Source organism: Bufo bufo, chromosome 10 (assembly GCF_905171765.1).
Source record: "Bufo bufo chromosome 10, aBufBuf1.1, whole genome shotgun sequence".
Taxonomy (NCBI): Eukaryota; Metazoa; Chordata; class Amphibia; order Anura; family Bufonidae; genus Bufo; species Bufo bufo.
In genome coordinates, this window is record NC_053398.1 from 141,945,469 (window position 1) to 141,971,126 (window position 25,658).

A 25,658-nucleotide genomic window follows, 5' to 3' on the forward strand; every position below is an offset into this window, starting at 1 on the left:
TGATCTGTTCACCATCAACATTGCGTGCAGCAGCAACCACAGCCTCCCAGACACTGTTCAGAGAGGTGTACTGTTTTCCCTCCTTGTAAATCTCACATTTGATGATGGACCACAGGTTCTCAATGGGGTTCAGATCAGGTGAACAAGGAGGCCATGTCATTAGATTTTCTTCTTTTATACCCTTTCCTACCAGCCACGCTGTGGAGTACTTGGACGCGTGTGATGGAGCATTGTCCTGCATGAAAATCATGTTTTTCTTGAAGGATGCAGACTTCTTCCTGTACCACTGCTTGAAGAAGGTGTCTTCCAGAAACTGGCAGTAGGACTGGGAGTTGAGCTTGACTCCATCCTCAACCCGAAAAGGCCCCACAAGCCCATCTTTGATGATACCAGCCCAAACCAGTACTCCACCTCCACCTTGCTGGCGTCTGAGTCGGACTGGAGCTCTCTGCCCTTTACCAATCCAGCCACGGGCCCATCCATCTGGCCCATCAAGACTCACTCTCATTTCATCAGTCCATAAAACCGTAGAAAAATCAGTCTTGAGATATTTCTTGGCCCAGTCTTGACGTTTCAGCTTGTGTGTCTTGTTCAGTGGTGGTCGTCTTTCAGCCTTTCTTACCTTGGCCATGTCTCTGAGTATTGCACACCTTGTGCTTTTGGGCACTCCAGTGATGTTGCAGCTCTGAAATATGGCCAAACTGGTGGCAAGTGGCATCTTGGCAGCTGCACGCTTGACTTTTCTCAGTTCATGGGCAGTTATTTTGCGCCTTGGTTTTTCCACACGCTTCTTGCGACCCTGTTGACTATTTTGAATGAAACGCTTGATTGTTCGATGATCACGCTTCAGAAGCTTTGCAATTTTAAGAGTGCTGCATCCCTCTGCAAGATATCTCACTATTTTTGACTTTTCTGAGCCTGTCAAGTCCTTCTTTTGACCCATTTTGCCAAAGGAAAAGAAGTTGCCTAATAATTATGCACACCTAATATAGGGTGTTGATGTCATTAGACCACACCCCTTCTCATTACAGAGATGCACATCACCTAATATGCTTAATTGGTAGTAGGCTTTCGAGCCTATACAGCTTGGAGTAAGACAACATGCATAAAGAGGATGATGTGGTCAAAATACTCATTTGCCTAATAATTCTGTACAGGGTGTATAATCTGTAGATGGTTATTAAATGTGTGTGGGCTTTTAATATTGATGACCTATCTTCAGGATCGGAGGGGGTCCGACACGCAGCTTCCCCACCGATCAGCTGTTTAAGAAGACAGCGCGCGTTGGACCCCCCGCCGATCTGATATTGATGACCTATCCTGAAGATAGGTCATCAATATTAAAAGCCCAGAAAACCCCTTTAAATTCAAGGGTCTACTTAGTTTTCCTCCCTGTACATTAGTGCTCTCAGAATGAATAAACCAGACTCATGAACTTTGTGTCCAATCTATTATTTCAGGACTGATGGTGGTCTTTTTTCTACTAGTAATACAGACCTGTAGCTGTAATATTTTCATCTTACAAAGGGATGCATTTTGACATGACGGGTCTGCTTTAAATTTGGTTTATAAACTGCTACTTAAGACTTACCATTTTATCATCATCTTCCAAAGACAAGTCATCTAAAGCTTCAGGAGGAAAGGTGCCGTCTACACTTTGTAAAGTCCTGAACGATTCTGGAAAGTGTTCCTATGAGGAAGAGCACGTTGTGTCACGAAGCAGGTGCATCAAAAATGCAGATAGTTTTAAATCCGGGGCTACATTGCAACTTTAGCCACAAGACACACCTTGCGTGCCGAAATATTGGGGTGTAGCACAGCCTGTATTGCAGGAAATAAAAGTGAATGGAATTGCTGTGCAACTGTCAAGTTGATGTGCAAGTTGCAGGATCTCTTGCGACTGTTGGGTCACTGTCACAGCCAGTGCTTTAAGTGGGCCAAAAGAGGTGCCGGTACTCTATTAGGCGCCGGTGCTCCCCCCCCCTGCACATCAGACCCCCCATCACACACATATATATTAGTTCCTCTATGTACCAGTACCCCCCCCCCCCCACCACCGCACATTCGTTCCTCTCTGTACCAGTACCCCCCTGCACATCAGACCCCCCCCCCCACTCATCACACACACACACATTAATTCCTCTCTGTACCAGTACCCCCCTGCCAGGGGGGTACTGGTACAGAGAGGAATTAATGTGTGTGTGTGTGTGATGAGGGGGGGGGTCTGATGTGCAGGGGGGTACTGGTACAGAGAGGAACGAATGTGCGGTGGTGGGGGGGGGGGGGGTACTGGTACATAGAGGAACTAATATATATGTGTGTGATGGGGGGTCTGATGTGCAGAGGGGTACTGGTACAGAGAGGCACTAATGTGCGGTGGTGGGGGGGGGTACTGGTACATAGAGGAACTAATATATATGTGTGTGATGGGGGGTCTGATGTGCAAAGGGGTACTGGTACAGAGAGGAACGAATGTGCGGTGGTGGGGGGGGGGGTCCTGGTACATAGAGGAACTAATATATATGTGTGTGATGGGGGGGTCTGATGTGAGGGGCCCCCTACACATCAGACCCACCCATCAGACACATATATATTAGTTCCTCTATGTACCAGTACCCCCCCCCCCCACCACCGCACATTCGTTCCTCTCTGTACCAGTACCCCCCTGCACATCAGACCCCCCCCCCCCCCCTCATCACACACATTAATTCCTCTCTGTACCAGTACCCCCCTGCCAGGGGGGGGGGGGGGGTACTGGTACAGAGAGGAACTAATGTGTGTGGGGGGGGGGGGGGTGCCTGTCACTCACCAGTACTCTTCAGAAGTTGGATTCCAAAGCAAAGTCGATGTTCTTTGCTGCACCGTCCGACTCCTGACTCCAAGGAGGACCAGTCACTGGTCGCCGCACTGATCGCTCCTCAGTCACAGGCGCGCGGGAAGGAGTTGACGTCACCTAACGTGAGGTCAACTCCCTGCCTGCGCCAGCCTGAGCCGTACTCTGCAACGACCCGCCCCCCTCCACTAGCTGCCCAGCCAACGACATTAGGGAGGAGATACTGCCAGCTCTCCGCTGCGCTCCGGCAGGGCCGGCCTTAGGTGTCCAGGCGCCCTGTGCGAGCTAACCTTGTGGCGCCCCCCCCCCCCCCCAAAAAAAACAAAAAAACACTGCTTGTTGCTGGCATCATGGCATAGGCTGGCTGACTATCCAACCAAGTAGTTACCAGCCCGCACACCCCAAAGGCCGGTGTAATGTTATACTTCCCTACTTCGTGAGATTTCCCTACCTTCGTCACTTCCGGTCGCACCGGACATGACGTGAGGAGGTGTGCAGCGCCGCGCAGGTGCACAATGACAGGTTAGGGAAGTTTCACAGCAGAGTGTGCATGCGCCAGGAGTCTCGCCGGCGGTTAGGGTAGGGAAAAACTATGGGCCAGTGCGCAGGCGCAGTGATCGGATGGATGTTCTCAGCTGGACACCGGCCGACACTGCGCATGCACCGGGAGCCTCACCAGCGGTTAGGGAAGGGAAAAATTATGTACGGGTCAGTGCTTTTTCCCTACCCTAACCGCTGGTGAGGCTCCCAGCGCATGCGCAGTGTCGGCCGGTGTCCTGCTGAGAACATCCATCCGATCACCGCACCTGTGCACTGGCCCATAATTTTTCCCTACCCTAACCGCCGGCGAGGCTCCCAGCGCATGCGCACTCTGCTGTGAAATTTCCCTAACCCGTCATTGTGCGCAGTGCGCCCCCCCAATATAATAAACATTGGTGGCGCAGTGCGCCCCTCCCAACACTCCAGTATAATAAACATTGGTGGCGCAGTGCGCCCCCCCCAACACCCCAGTATAATAAACATTGGTGGCGCAGTGCGCCCCCCCAACACCCCAGTATAATAAACATTGGTGGCGCAGTGCGCCCCCCCCAATATAATAAACATTGGCGCAGTGCGCCCCCCCAATATAATAAACATTGGTGGCGCAGTGCGCCCCCCCGAACACCCCAGTATAATAAACATTGGTGGCGCAGTGCGCCCCCCCAACACCCCAGTATAATAAACATTGGTGGCGCAGTGCGCCCCCCCATCACCCCAGTATAATAAACATTGGTGGCGCAGTGCGCCCCCCCATCACCCCAGTATAATAAACATTGGTGGCGCAGTGCGCCCCCCCTCAATATAATAAACATTGGTGGCGCAGTGCGCCCCCCCTCAATATAATAAACATTGGTGGCGCAGTGGGCCCCCCCTCAATATAATAATCATTGGTGGCGCAGTGGGCAGTGCCAATGAGGGTTAAAAAATAAAAATAATAATTAACTCACCTCCTCCAATTGATCGTCTTCTGTTCTTTCTTCATGACCTGTCAAAGGACCTGTGGTGACATCACTGTTAGCATCACATGATCCATCACCATGGTAATGGGTCATGTGATGAGCTCAGTGACGTCACCACAGGTCTTGAAGAAAACAGGAGAACGGCAGCTACGCGATCATCTGGAGGAGGTGAGTTAAAAATTTTTTATTATTTTTTAACCCTCACTGGCACTTCCCACTGAGCCACCAATGTTTCTTATACTGGGGTGTTTGGGGGGGAAAGCGCACTGCCTACCAACGTTTCTTATACTGGGGTGTTGGGGGGGGGGGGCGCACTGTGCCACAAACGTTTCTTATACTGGGAGGGGGGGGTGGGGGCGCACTGCCTACCAACGTTTCTTATACTGGGGTGTTGGGGGGGGGGGGGGGCGCACTGTGCCACAAACGTTTCTTATACAAAAACAGGAGGCGGGTGCTGGAATCAAATAGCCGGCACCCGACCTCTGTGACAGGGAGCTGCGATCAGCTACAATTAACCCCTCCAGTACCGCACCTGAAGGGTTAACTCAACTGCAGCTGATCGCAGCTCCCTGTCACAGAGGTCGGGTGCCGGCTATTTGATTCCAGCACCCGCCTCCTGTTTTTGTATTCAGGTCAGTTATCTTCATTGGTGGCGCAGTGGCCACAGCCCCTCCCCTCCTCCTCCCGTCTCTCTTCTTATTGGCAGCGGCGGGGGCAGCAGGCAGGTCAGACAGGGGAGGAGGAACGAATCAGGTCAGACAGGGGAGGGGGAGATGGAGGGGGCGCCCCGAGGGAGAACACAAGTACAGCCTCGCCTGCCGCATATTACATTGCGAGCTGTCGGCCGCCCAGCGCCCCTGTTACTATGGCGCCCTGTGCGGCCGCACAGCCCGCACACCCCAAAGGCCGGCCCTGCGCTCCGGTACCGGAAACCCACGTACTGGGCGCACGGAGAGGTGCTGGTACTCTCCAGGGCAATTTTTGGAAGTGGCGGTACTGAGTACCGCCGCGTTCCGGCCCACTTCAAGCACTGGACAGCAATATGTGAGTTTCAGTGCAACCATGTACACTTGTATTAGCTGTGATACAGGCTTTGCCACACTACGACCTTTGGTCACTCGACGTGGCCATAGTCACCGTGTAGCCTCAGTCTAAGGATGCATTCACACAGCCATGTCTATTTTGCAGACTGCAAACCAGAGACACCAGCCTCAACATACAGATCGCAGACCTATTGAAGTCAATCAGTCCACACCGAAATGCGTTGTGCGCATGGCCAATATCGAAACGGACACAGTTGTGTGAATACACCCTAAGGCCTCCTGCACACGACCGTTTTTTCCCCCCGTTTACTGGCCGTTTTTTGCGTTCCGTATACGGAACCATTCATTTCAATGGTTCCGCAAAAAAACGGAATGTACTCCGTATGCATTCCGTTTTTCCATTCCGTTTAAAGATAGAACATGTCCTATTATTGCCCGCAAATCACGTTCTGTGGCTCCATTCAAGTCAATGGGTCCGCAAAAAAACGGAACACATACGGAAATGCATCCGTATGTCTTCCGTTTCGTTTTTTGCGGACCCATCTATTGAAAATGTTATGCCCAGCCCAATTTTATCTATGTAATTACTGTATACTGTATATGCCATACGGAAAAACGGAACAGAAAGGAAACAAAAAACGGAACGGATCCGTGAAAAACGGACCGCAAAACACTGAAAAAGCTATATGGTCGTGTGCAGGAGGCCTTAGGCTATATACACAAGGTTTTTTCACAATGTAATTTTCTTAATTGTGGTGTAAAACTGTTTTCCTGTGACTACAACAATCCATATAGTTATTGGCTCATGGCTAAGCATTATATAGAACCTCTCCAGGGGATACACAGGGGATATTAAATGCCCACTTCGGAAATGAGCACTTACTCTGATCACAGAGGAAACACTCTTAATAAAGTGCCGCATGTAACATCCAGTGTAAATTACTATTATCAATTTCAACCATTTTCCATGGCATAAAAATTAGTTTACTATGGACCACAGAAACGCCTACTAAGTTTGCTATGGTTCTCAAATTAGGTTTCCGTGCTAGTCCTCTGTTCGTGGGTTTTCAGTGAATGGGCTTTCGTCATTTCAAATATCCTAATAAGTAAATACATTGTTAAAATAATATATAAGACCATTAAAGGGGTTAAAGGGGTTGTCCGAAGATTTAAAGAGGACCTTTCACCGCTCCTGACAGGCCTGTTTTAATAGCTTCATGCATTCATGACTATATAATGTCCGATTTTCATTTTTTTAAATCAATCATGGCAAGACCTCTTTAACTATACATTAAATAATCTAGCAAGGGAAAAGCAGTTTCTGGTTCCAAAATAACACAGATAACGCCTGAACACTGGCGTTATTCTCATGGAGTTTATTATCCTACAGGCTCCTGTTTTATCCCCTTAGGCTACTTTCACACTCGCGTTTTGTGCGGATCCGTCATGGACGTATCCGTTCAGATGATACGACCGTCTGCATCCGTTCAGAACGGATCCGTTTGTATTATCTTTAACATAGCCAAGACGGATCCGTCTTGAACACCATTGAAAGTCAATGGAGGACGGATCCGTTTTCTATTGTGCCAGATTGTGTCAGTGAAAACGGATCCGTCCCCATTGACTTACATTGTGTGTCGGGACGGATCCGTTTGGCTCAGTTTCATCAGACGGACACCAAAACGCTGCAAGCAGTATTTTGGTGTCCGCCTCCAGAGCGGAATGGAGACTGAACTGATGCAAACGGATGCATTCTGAGCGGATCCTTTTCCATTCAGAATGCATTAGAATGCAAACTGATCCGTTTTGGACCGCTTGTGAGAGCCCTGAACGGATCTCACAACGGAAAGCCAAAACGAGAGTGTGAAAGTAGACTTACCCCAACTTTTTACTTACGTGACCCACAAGATCCCAATCATTTAATTACCGATTCAGGCTTACATTGCTCAGTGGATATGGGCAAGATGAATTAGGTTGTGCCGAATCACCAACGATCTCAAAGCCAACCTAAAGGAAAAAACAATAGTAATTAATATCTATGATGCAAATATGTAGAGGCCCATTTATGTATTGATATATGCCACTTTTGTGGAGTATATCACAGATTTAGTTACAAGCCTCCTCGTGACAAAATCTGTGAGTTTTTTCCTGCTCACGTCACTCAAAAAAGGGGGCATAATATGGAGGGGGAAGAGGGCGGGCAGGCAGACCCGTCTCATTCAACATTTTGTATGCCAGCAACAAAGAAGCCTGCATCTCCACATAACTTTGGCGCTTCCTCCAGCAGCGGAGGCACAATTAACACCGGTCTTAATAAATGTGCCTGTAATTTTTACATTAAAAGACTGAAATATACAGTGTATCACATTTATAAAAAAATATTGACTAGGAGTAGAGTTGATGCCTGGTTATTGGATTAGGACTATTAGTCTAATACTCTGGATTGTCGAGAGTAGCGAGCAATCATTCTCGATCATTGCCCACTTCTTAGGGCTCATGCACACGTCCATATGTATTTTGCAGTCTGCAAAGAACGGAGCCGCAAAAAATACGGATGATGTCCATGTGTATTGCGTACTTTGCGGAATGGAACAGCTGGCCCCTAATAGAACCGTCCTATCCTTGACCGTAATGCGGACAATGATTGTTCTTCCCAATACATTTTCCTTGTTTGTCGGTAGTACATCCCTGTATACACCGGGCAATGTACTTCTGATTAACCACTTCCAGACCTGGCCATTTGCCCCCTTCCTGACCAGGCCTAATTTTGCAAATCTGACATGTGTCACTTAATGTGGTAATAACTTTGGAACACTTTTACTTATCCAAGCTATTCAGAGATTTTTTTCTCGTGACACATTGTACTTCATGATAGTCATAAATTTGAGTCAATATAGTTCACCTTTAATTATGAAAAAATCAAGTTTACAAAAAAAAAATTGAAAAATTCACAATTTTCACAATTTCAATTTCTCTGCTTTTAAAACAGAAAGTGATACCTCATAAAATATTTATTACTTAACATTTCCCATATGTCTACTTTATGTTGGCATCATTTTGTAAATGTCATTTTATTTTTTTAGGATGTTAGAAGGCTTAGAATTTTGCAAGCAATTCTTAAAATCTTTCCGAAAATTTTCAAAACCCACTTTAAATTAAAAATCACTCCATTTCACATAAAATAAAAAACTAAAAAATTAACAATTGGCGTTGCTTCTGAAAATGCCTGAACTATTAAAATTTAAGTTTTTTCCCCTCATGATGAACAATGCAATAAAAAAATTTGCAGTTTCTTTTGTCACTTTGCCTCCCCAAAAAGTAATATAATATATAATACCCCAAAATGGTATACGGTAATTAAAAAACACCTGCTAAGAAAAGAACCCTCTCACAGCTCTGTAGATAAAAATATTAAGAATTATATGGGTGTCAGATGAATATGTTGATGCAAAGAACATTTTTTTCAAAGATTTTTTATTTTTTGTTAAAGGGAACCCGTCATCAACTTTATGGTGACCTCAGTGAGGGCAGCATAAAATAGTGACAGAAATGCTGATGTCAGCGCTGTGTCACTCAGCTAAAAGTAAGTGGTTGCTGAGAACCAGCATCATAATCATTGCAGCCCAGAGTCAAATCTACCTGAGAAGAGTCCTGGTTATTCATATTCTCCTGCTCTCTCACCCACCTGCTGATGATTGGCAGTTCTCTGCTAAAGAGAAAGGGAGAAAGCTAGGTAGAAGCCGGTCAGTCATCAGTAGGTGGGCAGGGATTCATAACCATTCTTCTCAGGTGCCGTGACTCTTTTCCAGGCCCAGTCTGCAATGATTCCATGCAATGACGCATCTGGAGCAAATCCAGGACGCCCATGTGAAAGAGGCCTTAGGCCTCTTTCACACGAGCGTGACGGATTGGCTCCGGGTGCGTTCAGTGAAACTCGGACCATTTTGCAAGCAAGTTCATTCAGTTTTGTCTGCGATTGCGTTCAGTTTCTTCCGCGGGGGTGCAATGCGTTTTGATATGGATGCAATGCGTTTTTCACTGATGGTTGCTAAGAGATGTTGCTTGTAAACCTTCAGTTTTTTATCACGCGCGTGAAAAACGTATCAAAACGCATTGCACACGCGAGGAAGAAACTGAACGCAATCGCAGACAAAAGTGAATGAACTTGCTTGCAAAATGGTGCGAGTTTCACTGAACGTACCCTGAACGCATCCGGAGCCAATCTGTCATGCTCGTGTGAAAGAGGTCTTAAACATCTCCATGCTCAGTAATACGAACCATGCTTATATTGAACTCTTGTGCCACGTTCTGCAGATATCCCATGATTTTGGCTGTGGAAGGCTTTTTGCCAGTGAGTAACTGTATCACCTGTAGAAACAAAGGGGGAGAAATAATGAAGCAAAAGCTGGCAATTTTCATGATGTTCAGCATATGGGCAGATACCGGTGTCTTCTGCTAATCAGGTACTGTTATAGACAATGCAACCATATGGCGAAAAGAAGATTATTTTTTTTTTTGTATGTAGGATAAATTTACTCCATCGATGGACAAGAAATCATGGATCTCACCAATAAATGGAAATAACCATTAGGGTATGGTCTCATGGTGATGTCTGCATTATGGTCAAGCCACAGCCCCATGTCGGTGCTGTTTACAAATGAACTGATTAACAACAACCAACTCTACTTGAAAACTGTGATAAAATGGGGATTATGGCGCCACAAAGGTTGCAGCTCGGCTTTGTGTGGACCTCAGCGTGACACCCCACCCTTAAAAGCATTGTCTGGGACCTCAGGTGATTTTAAAACAATCTTCGGAAACTGTAGGAAATGTTTTTTAAAAAAGTTCCATGGGTATGTACACATTCCACCATGAATTTTGCTGACCTTCGGAAGCAGAAAATCCAAGGTGATAATGTAATGGATTTTGCTGCTGATTTGCCACAGATTTTACCCTATGCATTGCAAAGAGTTAAATCTGAGTTCAAAATCCATCCAGGGTGGATCTACTCTCATACACTTCTTGTTAAAATTGTTTCTCTGTTGGCACCAGTTGTATCTTTCAGTCCACTGCTATGACAGGCTTCCTCAGGAAAGGCCATCAGTACCTGATTGGTGGGGGGGCCTCCGGCACTCAGATGTTTGAAGAGACAGTGGTGGTCTGGTGAGTCCTGCAGCCTCTTCCTTGGCTAGTGACTTTCACGTTCATTGGTCGTGTGGCCTAGGTGCAGCTCAGTCCCGTTCAAGTAAATGGAGCTGAGCTGCCATACCAAGCACAGCCGCTATACAATGGAGGACGCTGTGTTTGGTGAGCTGTGAGGGTGCCACAGTGCTCACCAGAGCACTACAGCCTCTTTAAAACAGATGATCGGCAGGGGTGCCAGGAGTCAGACACCCACAGATCAGATACTGATGGCCTATCCTGACTTCCTGAGAATAGGTCATCAGTATTAAACACTCAATATTAAACCCTTTAAAGAGGACCTTTCACCACTCTTGACAGGCCTATTTTAATAGCTCCATGCATTCCCCATGTAATAAAAATTCTGGAGCATCTAGTCTTATGGCTCTATGTTGTGCCGTTCCTTTATTATTTCTACAGTCTGCAGTAAGGGTACAGAGGGGAGGTAACCAGTTGGGGGTGTGTGCATGCACAGACTGACTCTATCCAATCAGTGCTGTCATTGTCAGACTGTGCAGGTACACCCCCCCCAACTGGTTACCGCCCCCTGTACCCTTACTGCAGACTGCTAGCAATTCATTCATATCGTCTAGTAGAAATAATAAAGGAACGGCACAACATAGAGCCATAAGAACAGATGTTCCAGAATTGTTATTACATGGGGAATGCATGGAGCTATTAAAATAGACCTGTCAAGAGTGGTGAAAGGTCCTCTTTAATGCTGTGGCGGTGGAAGGGGAAGACCTGCTCAAATTCATACCATCCTTGAAAAAAATGGTATTTAAACACCGGACCTGGGCCACTTCCTTCACAAGTACCATATCATCTGCATAGGAGGCGTCTGTGATACATAAACCTTTGGTTTATCCAATAAGCTCATTACATGGATCTCACTGTTCGGATTCCCAGTTGGATAACATAATGTGCACACAATACACATAATGAACTTACTTTCTGATTGACTGTCCCAAGATTGTTGGCCCGACAGAGGTTGCCATATTCTTTGCTGTATTTGAGGCAAAGTTGTTGAGATACCTGTAATACAATGTACCACGGTCACTCCATCAATGTAGTCTCCCTAATAAATAAATCTTGTCATTATTAATAATAATAAACTAAAACTTCCAACAGAAGATTACTAGTCTTGTCTTAATTGTCTGCAATCAGGGCATACTGCTGCAAACTATTTCTACCTACTTTCTTCAGCTCAGAGACCTCAACTTCAAAATAAGGGGCAGCCCAGATGATAGTAGACACCGCTTCCGTGAGGGTCGGGTCAAGGCTCCTGCAAATAAAGAAAACAGGGCAGTGTTATCTGAGCAGAATTTCCAGTGTAATTAGAGAAAATAAAACGATAGGATCGTTCCTGACTGGTGTTTTAGGGGGTTTTCCATTAAATACATAAATGATCAATGACCTACAGAACCCCCACATTTCTGAGAAAATGGGTCCCAGCCGACATGTGCAATCACTATCGATTGCAGTGAATGGAGATATAGAGACAGCTGATTTCGTGCTTGCAATAGACTACAAGTGATTACATTAGTAACGAAGAGCACGCATTGGTTTTCTGCAGAACTGTTTTGTGGCAGAAAAGGATTTTTCAAAACTGAAGGATAAGGGCTCATGCGCACAACCGTCAGATGTTTTGCAGTCTGCAAATTGCAGATCCACAAAACACGGATACCGGCCATGTGCATACTGCATTTTGCAGAACGGAACAGCCGGCCCCTAATAGAACAGTCCTATCCTTGTCCGTAATGCGGACAATAATAGGACATGAGTAAGTATAAGGTAGTACAGGTTCTCTCTCATCCAAGAACATATAAGGCGGCAATTGTAAAAAAATAGAGGACTTTATTTTATTCACAAATTGATGACATCATACATAATTCATCAATAAAAAACGTTAAAATTGGGGGTCATGCACACGGGGGTGCAATTCTCCACCTGGCCCGGAGACACTAAATGGTGTAATCCGGGGCAGGTGAAGGCGAACACCACCGTATGCAAGCCTCCCAAATTCCAAAGGATCCTAGCTGGGTACATATAACATAAATCCCACCTTAAAAATATATACCGTAAATACCACCCTAAAATAAATAGATAATTAACTATAACTGCAGAAAGTGTGTAGTGATAGATTATGCAAATTTATATCCAAATATAATCAATAACACGATTGGGTGACACAGTGTGGAAGAGTGGTAAGATAATATCAGCTCCAGGCTCCGGATACCTCTATCAGCAGAAGCACGGTAAGAGGAATCTAAATATGCAACAAAGTTATAATATGAAGGAATAACCCTGTGATTTATATAACGCAAGTGGGAAGACTGACTGTACAAACTGAGCGGTGAGTGATATATCTAAGCTAACTGGTATATCCATGTCAACCAGCATATCCTGCTAACAGCGCTCCTCTGATAATAGGAGATATCACCCAAACTAACCTTCACAATAAGTTTGATAATATCAGTATATATCTATCCAAAGAGGTGGCCACAGAGATATAGTGGCATAAACAGTAACAATATAAAAAGAGTGTAATAACATCTAAAAGGAGATAAAGATCCGTGAGACTATTGTTCCATTACTACGTGCATGAGCTCCGCACGTAAGATGTTTTAAAAGGACCGTGACCATATATAACTTTATGTTTTTATGCATATGTAATTGTCTGTATTGCATTTTTGATCATTTTTATTTCAATTGTTGCATTTATTAAATGTATAGTAGATACTGTGAGCCAGCCATTTTTTGTATTTTTTTGTATTGTTTTGATTATAGACGGGGGGGCAGTCTGCGTACAGTACACCTATTTCTGTAGACCAATAAGGGTGAGCCGCCATACACAGAGAAATAATAGGACATGTCCTACTTTTTTGCGGAACGGAACGTATGGACACGGAATGCACACTGAGTAAATTCAGTTTTTTTTTGCAGACCCATTGAAGTGAATGGTTCCACATACGGGCCGCAAAGAAAATGGAACAGGAACAGAACAAAAAATAGGTTTGTGTGCATAAGCCCTGTGGGAAAAGGATAGGACTGTTCTATTAGGGGCCGTCCGTGCCGTTCTTCAAAATGCAGAATGCACATGGCCGATATCCGTGTTTTGCGGATCCACAATTTGCGGAACGCAAAACATCCAGCGGTCGTGCGCATGAGGCCTTAAGCAGTTGATTCCTTACTCTGTAGAATTGATCAATCCACTTTTTATGTACAATGCTTCACAAAACATCTGAATGATCTCCAGCGCTTCCAGACGACTCTCCTCTTGGATAGCTTTTTCCACACAGTTACTCGCTCTAGATGCCTTTTTAGATTTTATGAGCATTGCAATCTCTTTTTTATAGTCTTCCTCCATCTTATCTGTAATAGTAGAAGAAATATAATGTCATAGTCTACTCCACTGCTGCAGATAGCACACTGTGATATTCTCTGAAAACTGTAGCTGTCTGCTAGCTGCTCCAACCAGGGGCGTAGCTATAGGGGGTGCAGAGGTAGCAGTCGCTACTGGGCCCAGGGGGCCCAATGACCCTTAAGAAGACACCAGTATTATAGAAAGAGCATGCAGGTCAAGTTAAACCTTTGGCTGGAAGGAAGGGGTTAGGTCAACTATTTGGCATGGGGGGGGGAGTGCCATTTCAGTTTTTGCCTCAGGCGACACGAAGGCAATGTGCTTTCCTGCCCCTGGCCACAAAGCACTGAGGGAAGGGGGCCCAAGCTGCACTCTTGCACCAGGGCCCATGAGCCTTTAGCTACGCCCCTGGCTCCAACATATGAGGTTTGCATACTTTCCAATATTTCTGGACTGGAGATTCACTCAGGTAAGACAAAGGCATGTGAATGCAGGTTTTACGGGAGCAAATATGGAATATAACAGAACACAACTCTGCAATGATCTGTACTATATGGGAGGCTTACAAGGCTATGGTATGGTATACAATGTCATAATACTGTAATGTGCATGAGAACCAAGGCTACATGTCACTTGTGTTTCACTTCCCTGCACAGAAGTAAATCAGAAATGGAGCTCTCTTTGTCCAGATAGGAGGAGATCCATTTGGCTAGAAGATCAACAAATTTGTAGGATTGGTGCTTAAAGGGGTTTTGCCATCTCAGACAATGGGGGCATATCAATAGGATTTGCCCCCATTGTCTGATAAGTGCGGGTCCCACCTCTAGAACCCGCACCTACAATGAGAATGGAGCGAGGAAATGAACTGAGCATGCGCAGCCACCCTCCATTTATTTCTATAGGGTCGCCGAAAATAGAGCGCTGGCTCAGCTATTTCCGTCTGCCCCACAGAAATGAATGGGAGCAGGGGCAGCGCGTGCACAGTGCGCTCCCATTCACTTCTATTGGAACAGCGGGGAGCAGCCCTTGTTGGTGGACAGACTCCAGGAAATCCAGGGTCCTCCAGCCACAGCTCTCCCAGCTCTGTTCTTGTTGTAGGTGCTGGTCCCAGAGGTGGGTCCCGCACCTATAAGACAATGGGGGCATATCCTAGCGATATGCCCCCATTGTATGTGATCGGAATACACCTTTAAAGGGATTGAGTCACTTCAGCAAGACAAGGCTCTTACTAATATATTGTGATTGTCCATATTGCCTCCTTTGCTGGCTAGATCACATTTTCCATCACATTGTACACTTCTCGTTTTCATGGTTACGACCACCCTACAATCCAGCAGCGGCGGCCGTGCTTGCACACTATAGAAAAAAAATGCTGGATTATGTGCGCTCCCACAGTCCCGGCCACCAGAGCCACTAAGCACAACCACCACTGCTGGAGTGCAGAGTGGTCATGACCCTGGAAACAAGCAGTGTATAGTGTGATGGAAAAATTAATCCAGCCAGCAAAGGAGGAAATACGGAGAATCACATATGGCGTTGTATTAACATTGTATTAACTTTCTCTACATAATAAATGCCATAAATTGAGACAACCCCTTTTTAAAATTATTACATTGTACTCATTTTGCGCTTAAAATCTTTTTTTCATTAGTCTTTATTAAAAATGTTAAACCCCTTTCTCTGTACAGCCTTCAGATTCTCAGGTACCAGGATCTAAATTTTTACTGTATTCCTTTAAGCAGCTCAGATCCTTATCTCTGATCTCTGACCTCTTAAACACTCATTATAGCTCAGTTCCTATCTTACTGATAAGAATGTTGTTTAAATAAGTGTTTATGACCTCTTAGTAATTTATAGATAAGGTTTATTAGAGGATAGGCACAAAATGAAAGGGAAATTACCATTCACACAACTAGACAGTTAACCCTTTGTAACAGAATGGTTGAATATTTTTAATGAAGACCAATTGAAAAAAATATTTTTAGCCCAAAATGAGTAAAATGCAATCATAAAATAATTTCCCCCGAAGGTCGATAGTCACTATGGCTGTATTTCGCTCCATAGATGGTCTTATTTTAATGTTATCCAGAATCGCCAACACTTTTCTAATATTCTTTACCCCAGCCCTATTTTGTGTAAAACCTGCCTGTTCTGGCAGAAGGAGTCTAGGCATCAGATTTACTAGCCTATTTGCCAGTATTTTGGAGGCTATTTTTATGTCTACATTTATTAGGGAGATTGGTCGATATGATGCTGCCTGAAGGGGATCTTTTCCAGTTTTAGGAAGTACTTTAATAAACGCCGTAAGCGCTAGATCTGAGAGTTTGTGTCCTATCATGTAATCATTGAACATTGATGTTAATATAGGTGAAATGTCATCTCTTAGCGTTTTGTAAAACTCCCCTGAATACCCATCAGGGACTGGTGCTAAACCACACACCACCTCTCTCACCTCTTCTATTGAAATTGGTGAGTTTAATGTAGACAGTTTCAATGATGTCAATTTGTGCATTGCATTTTGCTGAAGCCATTTATTTGCTTCTTCTGGATTATCAGCCTGTCCCGTATATAGATCAGAGTAAAAATCTCTCAGAATTCCCATAATCTTGGAAGGGGTCTTCTGTATATTCCCTAATTTATCTTTTAGGGCTAGAATTGGGGTTGTGGTGTTCTTTCCCTTTGCCAATCTCGCCAATAACTTCCCCGCCTTGTTCCTAAATTTAAACAACTGAGCTTCGGTTTGTGACATATAAATGGATTCCTTTTTGCTAGCCCACTGATCATATTCTAATTTAGCTTTTGACCACTTTTCCTTATTTTGATGGTTTGGTAGATTTTGAAAGTTAGTGTAGGCATCTCTGAGTGAGCGAGATGTATATGCTATTATTTTACCCCTCATAAAAGCTTTTCCCGCTTCCCATAATAACTGATTGTTTCCAGCACTACTATTGTACCTGATATATTCTTTCCACCATTCTTTTAAAAGATTTTGGAATTCTCCAGAACCGATTAGTGTGTTAGGAAATCTCCATATAAAATCAGATCCTCTCATCATTGTGTATGTTAGTTTAAGGAGTACTGATCTGAAATCACCATCTCTTCTATCTTTACTTCCTCAGCTCTGTTTAACAGATTAGCTGAAAGCAAAGTACAGTCCAATCTGGACCAGGAATCATGAGCGTTTGAATAATGGGTGAACTCCCTGCCCTCTGGGTGTTTAGCCCTCCATATGTCACATAACGAGTGGGCTGTACAGAATCGTGGGAGAGAGCTATCTCTGCTCCTTGGTGTTATCGGTAATCCCTATGCTTGTCGGCGATCTTCTAAATGATTATATACTGCGTTCATATCTCCCGCTATCATTTGGTTCCTGCAAGAATCTTTTAAAAGCATCTGACCGAATTCCTTGTAGACCCCTGAGTTTGTGTAATTTGGTCCATATACATTATAAATACTTAGCTCATCAGATGGCGAGTGTAGACACACCCTCACTATCCGTCCCTGCTCATCCCTAGAGCAATCTTTCACTATGTAAGGTAAATTCTTATGCAAAAGTATCAGCACTCCCGCTTTGGAGTGTACGGATGGGGAGCATATCACTTTGCCTACCCATAATTTTTGCATCCTAATGCAATCGTCTTCCTCCAAATGCGTCACTTGGAGCAAAGCTATATCTGCCTTTAAGCGTTTTAGCTGCCTCAATACCATCATCCGTTTATGTGGAGACTTCAGTCCCTTCACATTCCATGTTATCAATCACATGGTGTAACTTGCAGAATTAGTTTATGAGTATCCCCATATGTCCCATGATATATCCTTCCCTTCACTTGTGTTATGCAATTCAAACAATCCCCCAACCCTGAAGGAACAAAAACTTGTGAACCTAAACATTTTTTCAAGTAATTACTTGCTAGACTAGTAAGGTGTTTTTGCCACCTATCAACCTTCAGCTCTCTTGCCCAGAGTGAACTTCTCTTTTTTCCAACATTGTTGGACAAATCCGCATCTTATCATAAGGTCCTAATTTTACACTTTGAGAAAAGTAAGGAAAAGAAAATACAGGGAAATAACAGAAAAAAAAACTGAAAAAAGGAAGATTGACAGGAATCCCCCAAAACAAGGCATACAAGTCGCCCACTTTACCAGACAACCAGTGATTTCTAGCCGGGTAGAGCATTGTTTTTAGCCAGTCACATTGAGGACATTGTAGTGCTTCCTCCTCCAACTCAGAATCTCATTATAACTGAATTCGAACTTATATTGCTGAGATCTCCACTCTGCGTGTCTATTTGTGGATGGTGCTGCTGATCAGGAGGGTTCGTTGTCTGGTGAGTTTCTCTCGCCTTGGAGATTTCCACCACTTGATCTGTCTTGCCATGAAGATGGATGTCTCCCGGAATGTTGTTTTGGGACAATTATTCCCAATTTAAGTTGAGCTTCTTTAGCGGAGGTAAAAGACATAAAAGTCCCATCTGCTTGAAAGACCTTGAGGACTGCTGGATACATAAGAGCAAAGCTCATATAACTCAGAGCATAATGGTGAAAATTCTCTTCTCTTTCTCTGAACTTCGGCTGAATAATCTCCGAATATTAACAGCTTCTGACCCCTTATCTCCAACTGTGATCTATTCTGTTTGTATGCACGAAGAATCGCTGTCTTATCAGTAAAGGCTAAGTATTTTACGATCACTGGTGTGGGGCATTTTGAAAGTGCGCTTGGAGTTGTTATCTTTGCTGGCTCTCAGATCTGGACCAATTCTATGTGCTCTTTCAACTTTACATTTCCCTGCAAGACCCAGTGCTGCAGGTATGTCATGCTCACAAATATGTATGAGATCTTGGGCAGGCGCTGACTCCATGATACCCAATATTCGCAAATTATTCCTGCGGGAACGGTTTTCATGATCATCTAATTTTTCTTTTTGTGACTCATTCTCCTTCACCGTTCTCTCTAAATCAGCTTTCATGGTCGAGCAGGAGTCTTCCAGGGTCTGAATACGTTGCTCAGCGTTATCTAATCTGGCTCCATGCTCTGATGTGGTAGCCTGTAGGGACTGAAGCGTTAACCCACTGTATTTGTCAGCGAGTCCTGTAGATCAGGTAAAATTCGGTTTGCAACCTTGATCGCCAGCTTTATGTAGTCAATTTGTACCTCTTCTCCCTGGCTGTTGGTTTCTGTGTATGCAGGAGCCTCTCCCACACTGTGTGTTTGTGCGGGCGGGACGACTTCTTCCTCCGCTATTTCTTTTTCCAGTGCTTCGTCATTTTGATCTGACCTTTGGTCTTGTTTCTGGTCCCCATGTTTAGAATGAAGCGATCCATATACGGCCGCCGATACAGTGATCGTGATTGTCCTGGAATTGAACCGGTTAGCTGGGGAGATTTGGAGCAGTATCCTCACGGAGCAGAGATTAGCTGCGCCTCTCCATGTTGGCGCTGGAACCGGAAGTCCCAGGAAGTTCTTGAGGGTAACTTCTATAGAAGAGATGAAGAAGCTTACAAGCAAGCTTGGGAAAAACTGAGTAACTGGCCTAAAATAGGTCCTAAAGAACACTTCAGACTCCAAAGGTATGGTGACTTCCTGCAAGCATGCAGCAATGCCATCCCACATGTACGAGGACTAGAAGTACTGAAGGATTATCTAGAAAACCACAGGATGCTAACTAAGCTACCTGGAGAAGTGGCTTCTAGATGGAATCACTATGTGACTGAACAGATAGATCTAGGTAAGGACTTCACAAGTTTTAAAGAGTTCTTTGAGTTCATCAATAAGAAAGCATGGATGGCATGTAATCCAGTAACAACATCTTACGTCTTAAAATTGTAACAGTCACGTCCACACACACACAGGGGGAAGGATAGTGACCACTGCGCTCCACCCTCACCCCTGGCCCTGCCTACTTGCCTCACGAGTCCTGATGACAGGGGACAACTGGACGACAGTCCCTAACCTTGGATACGTGCAGGGAAGACAGACAAGACAAAATACGGAACATGAACGGACCGGGTCAGAACCAAGAGAGCTACGCAGTACAAAGGGTTAAGCAAAGAATGGTCAGGAGAAGCCGGGGTCAAATACCAGGAGAGTAGAGAAGTACAAGAGGAGTCCTAAGAGAGTAGTCAGGTGGTAGCCGAGGTCACAATACCAGGACGGATGCGCAGTACAGGAGGAGCAGGCAAAAGGATCGTCAGGGAACGGAATCAGGTAAGTATTCAGTAGTCCAACAAAGAGCCAGGAACCTAGAAATTAACAGGCAACCTGTGGCTAGCAGGCTGCCTGTATTTATAGTGGGGAGTGAGGGTCATGTGACGTGGCCAGCGTCACATGACCGACAGACCAACCAGTTGAGCACCGAGTGATCAGCTCGGTGCTCAAGGCAGACTTAGGAGCAGGGAGCCACCGAGCAGTAAAGCCGCCCTGGGAATGAGGTCAAACACAGATCCTCATTCCCAAAGCTAAGCAACAGTTCTGCGGGCAATGGGGGACCGAGTGCACCTTCGGAACCCCGTTACAAAAATCCTTAGAAAAAAGGCCTGTGAGAGATATAAGACGCACAAGAGCAACTAGCTTTGCAACCAACACAGCAGCTAAAGGTCCAAATACCTACGAGAGCAAGTCCAAAGTCACTACTGGGATCAGTAGAGAGACAGAACCGACAAATCTTCAGACTACCTTCAAGTGTATGTTCTGTGGAGAGAACTACTTCTTACACAAATGCCAACAATTGAAGGAGAAGTCCCCAGATGAAAAGAAAAGGTGTGTACTTGAGAACCAACTGTGTTTCGGATGTCTAAGAAAGGCCATGTTACTACGGAGTGTAAGAGAAAGGCCACATGCAGCGTTTGCAAAGGACACCATCCTACACCACTACATGAAGAACGTCCGAAGAAAGATAAATCCTCAATACTTAAAGATACTGAGGAAGGAAAGAAAGTATCGTTATTCTCTTGCAGAGTGAGGGAAGGAGAAAGTAACGGCACATCAATGGTTGTACCAGTGTGCATTTCAAATCCTAAAAGGAGGAACAAGAAGGTATACGCCTGTGCGCTACTGGATGCCCAGAGTGATGTCACTTTCATTGATCAAGAAATCTGCAAGAATCTACAAGTGGCTACAGAACCAGTGAAGCTCAAACTCACCACAATGACGAGGAGAGACACATTAGTTAACATTCAAAGGGTCAAAGGACTGAGAGTTAGAGGACTTCATTCAAACTTCACATTAGATCTACCTCTAGCTTATACAAAAGACAATATACCTCTAGATCGAGATTGCATACCTACCTGTGAAACAGCCAATGAATGGGAGCACCTATCTGTTATATCTGATGAAATGTCCCCGCTGAATGAGTTTGGTGTTGGACTGTTGATAGGTTACGATTGTCCCAAAGCCTTGGTACCACGAAAGGTAATCACAGGAGGAAAGGGTGAACCCTACGCTGTTCAAACTGATCTAGGATGGGGTGTTGTCAGAGGAAAACAGCAGATTGCAAACTCAAGACAGGTGGCAGGATTGTGTCATCGAATATCTGTCCAAAAGTGAGCAACTGTAAGTCCAGCAAAAGTAATCAAGATCCTTGAATCCGACTTTGCAGATATAAGTTCTAAAGAAAAGAGTGTATCCCAAGAAGACATAAAGTTCGTACACACTCTAGAAGAAAGTATTCAGCAGAATCAACAAGGTCATCTTAAAATGCCCTTACCTTTTAGAGAACGACCTCGTCTGCCAAATAACAAAAATCTTGCCTTAGCAAGATTGAAATGTTTGAAGGAAAGGATGGGAAGAGATCCCAAACTGAAGAATGATTATTTAAAATTCATGGAAGGCATCCTTGAAGAAGGACATAGAGAAAGTTAATGATCAACCTAAAGAAGGAGAAGTGTGGTACATCCCACATAAAGGTGTCTACCACTCAAAGAAACCAGATAAGATTAGAGTGGTATTTGATTGCTCAGCAAAGTACGATGGTGTTGCATCGAACGATCATCTACTAAAAGGACCAGATCTTACAAACACTCTGCCTGGAGTACTCTGTAGATTCAGAAAGTATCCCGTAGCAGTCATTTGTGACATTGAAAAGATGTTCCACCCGTTTCATGTGAAGAATGAAGATAGAAACTTCCTGAGGTTTCTATGGTGGGAGGACGGAGATACAGATTCAGAGCCAGCAGAATACAGAATGAAAGTACACTTGTTTCCATGTTGCGCCAATTATGGTATGAAGTACCTGGCCAATCAGAATGAAAAGTATTGCCCATCAGCAGCAAATTTTCTGAAGAAAAACTTTTCTGTAGATGATGGTCTCATAAGTCTAGAGTCTACAGAATCTTCAATCAAACTAGTGAAAGAAAGCCAAGAGTTATGCGCAAGAGGAAACCTGCACCTTCATAAATTTTTCTCAAACAACAGAAAGGTACTGGAATCCATCAGTGACTCTGAACGTGCAGCAACAATGAAGAATGTAGATCTTAATTAAGATCATCTTCCAGTTCAGAATGTACTTGGATTGGGATGGAATGTAGAGCATGAAAAAGTTCTTCTTTGAAGTATCTATTGAAGAGAAAGTTGCAACTAGACATACCATTCTTTCCGCAGTGGCTTCTATATATGATCCATTGGGATTCTTGGCCCCAGTAATCCTCAAAGCAAGAGAAATACTGCAAGAATTATGCAGACAGAAGTTGGGATGGGATGAACCTATACCTGAAAATTTGAGGCCAAGGTGGGAGAGTTAGATAAGAGACTCAAAACTTGACAAAAAAGGAAAACGTCTCACTACTCCACTCTAGTTGAAACGTCCTTTTCAGAAGTTAGTTGTTCTGCTTGAGAGTGATAAAAGACACTTAGAAGTTGAGAACCTGATGGAAAATGCCTCAAATTCATGTTCAAGTCCTACCACTAAGAACATAGAATTATAGGTAATTTTGGTGGGAGTGTAGCTGGCCAGCTAAGACCTGTCCTAGGTTGCTAATATAGCTTATATGTTTATACAGCTAAACCTGACAATAACCTTAATACAGTTCCTATGTTTGTGTGTTAAAGACAAAAGCAGAGTTATTTACAGTGACTTCATGTTTGGATGTCATGTAATAGTTATGTTTTGTGTCCACAGAAGCAGGAAAAGATAATATGCCTTTAGGATTCATTATATGGATGTGAGGTAAGCTCAATGACACAGCAGAAACAACAGAAAGCATAGAGTTAAACTGTTGTTGCTGGGCAGGAGTCTAGACCAATCACAGCCAGCCTCACACACAGCAGGAGTCTAGACCAATCACAGCCAGCCTCACACACAGCCTGTGTGGGAAATTCCCCTAGCAGGAGCTGCTAGAAATCATTATTCACCAGAGAGAGGAGCTGAACAGACTCCACTAAGATCTGTGTTTTATGGAAGCAGAGATGCCAAAATAGTTCTACCAATTGCAAACTACAAAGTTCACAATCCAAATTCAAATTCATATTGCAATCCAAATTGCATACAACCATACCAGATCATACTCAACCAATCTGCAAATAGTCACTGCTAACTGCATACTGCAAATTGCGACCAAATTCAGCAAGTGAGCTATTAGTTAGACCTCAGATATACCTCTCAGAGAGATCATAAAGTGCTTAAATAACTTAAAGGGAGAGTACAGATACTCAAGAGAGAAATATATCCACCATTTTATGTTGAATGACAAGATTAAACAGTTGAACCAACATCTTTTGCATACCGCCATTTTGTGATACTTTATCCAACACGTGTTTTGTACATGGACTATCTGCTGCAGAGGCGGCAGTGTTATATGAAGAAAAGTTGAAGTTAATAAAGAAGTTATTTCAAGCATTTGGTGTGCTCTTTAAATCTACTGTTTCCATAGAACGGCGCTAGAGGAATTACAGAGTAACAGACAGTCTAGTTAGACTAATAGTCAGAGATATCAAAATTCTTCTAATGCCACAGCGCAAAAGGCACTTCATAGTACTGTGCCTGCCACAAGTGAAGAATTTTGATCCCCAGAGCTGTCTGTAGCAGTACTCATGGAAATGAGAAGCATTCAGTAAAAAAGCTGAGAAAGGGTTGAAGAGAGAAAAACTGCAAGGAAACCAGTAACCACATGGAATAGTGAAAATCTACCCCAGGAGGGTAGTAGGCTGATATACAAATATTAATTTTGTAATGTATTGTAAGAGTATTTTTTAAGTACTGATTGGTTCTGTCCCTCTAATTCTGTTCCCTTTACCATTCTGTGTAATGACGTGCCTTGTAAATCTAGTACTCATCCCCCATTGTGCTGATCAGAACACATTCCTGAGTGATCTCAGAGACATGCATGCTGCACACTGGAGGAGTGGCTAACAGGTTTAAACTCTGTGGCGCACATTCATTTACAGTGACTCCAGCTTGGACTTCATCCTAGGTAGGATGTAAATATTGATTTGCCCTATCTTTTGTACACCCTAGGGCAGGGATGGCCAACTTGAGGCTCTCCAGCTGTTGCAAAACTACAACTCCCAGCATGCCAAGACTGCCTACAGCTATCAGCCTACAACAGGGCATGGTGGGAGTTGTAGTTTTCCAACAGCTGGAGAGCCACAGGTTGGCCATCCCTGCCCTAGGGTGTTGGTCATGTGTTATACTGTGGTAGACAGCCATGTGTTATAGCATGATTGACGGAGTCTCCACCCCATTTAGGCTAGTGATTTTTTACTTTTAATATTCCGTATGTGATTTGTTTGTGTTATCGTATATTTAATCACTTAGTAAATATATTTATTCACTTAGCCTGTGTAAGCTTATTCATTCTCAAATCTTTTCAATTCACTGCACGGCAACTGCTGTAAAAATGAAACACAGAAATAGAAAATAGAGCATTGATGTAAATTTGAAATGTTATGGTTCTCAACAGGAAGTGATGAGAAAATAGAACAAAACACTGTTGCCTCAAGAGCTGTGGAGACGGAGCATTAATTTAATGAGTAGGTGCAACATGTACTTACTTTTGGTAATCTTCACTCTATCTTGTTGACTTATAGCGTTTTTCAGGCAGGCAGTCAGGATCTGAGGTTTAAATTTTGACCCAGACATGCTCGCAGTACCTAAAAAAGTGTATACACATGATATTATAATAGTCTCCATCTTTAAAGTAATAAATATACAAAGTGGTCAGACGACTTTTACCAACGGGACTTCTTATGCGTCTGATATGGGCTTTCTCTAAACCACAAATGATAGTCCATCTAATATGCAAAAAAAGCCTCATCAAAACTGAAGTCATAAACTTGCAAGTGTTCACTTTAATCTTCATAAAAAACAATGTAATGATGACTTACATACATTATCCAAGGTTAGTCCATACAGTGCGTAATGTCCATAAAAGTACTTTTAAAGTCCCAGATTGTGAGATTCAGAGACGCAGCATCCGGAGGGGATTAGCACACAGCAGCGCGCATGAAGCTACGTTTCGGGGGAACTATGCTTGAGATACTGCAGCAACCGAGCCACAGGGGCAACACGTGAGCTACGGTGGGCTGATGGGGGTAGCAGTAATTTTTACTCACCGTTAGCAGAGCCTACTTGGGCCAGCGTGCAGTGATGGGGAAGACAGCACTAAATCCTCCGGGGCACTCTCTAGTACAGGGATCACCAGTCAGATGGTAGTTGAGGTGCCCTTGATGGTATAGGTCAGGGATGGACTCCCAGTATGCCCAGTCTGCCTACAGCTATGAGCCTACAGCAGGGCATGATGGGATT

The 25,658-nt window shown here is 44.1% G+C and overlaps 1 protein-coding gene across 1 annotated transcript in view; it reads right to left on the minus strand.

The window, feature by feature from the left end:
- Nucleotides 1–24,984, minus strand: part of LOC120980840 (IST1 homolog) — a 31,257-nt gene extending 6,273 nt beyond the window's left edge. The window contains exons 1-7 of the mRNA XM_040410166.1: nucleotides 24,905–24,984; nucleotides 13,751–13,931; nucleotides 11,754–11,841; nucleotides 11,508–11,591; nucleotides 9,654–9,743; nucleotides 7,317–7,382; nucleotides 1,592–1,690 (exon numbers count right to left, since the gene is read on the minus strand). Coding sequence (XP_040266100.1) covers nucleotides 1,592–1,690; nucleotides 7,317–7,382; nucleotides 9,654–9,743; nucleotides 11,508–11,591; nucleotides 11,754–11,841; nucleotides 13,751–13,926 — 603 coding nt within the window. The 5' untranslated portion in view covers nucleotides 13,927–13,931; nucleotides 24,905–24,984. The remainder of the gene's footprint in view (nucleotides 1–1,591; nucleotides 1,691–7,316; nucleotides 7,383–9,653; nucleotides 9,744–11,507; nucleotides 11,592–11,753; nucleotides 11,842–13,750; nucleotides 13,932–24,904) is intronic.
- Nucleotides 24,985–25,658: the final 674 nt, after the last annotated feature.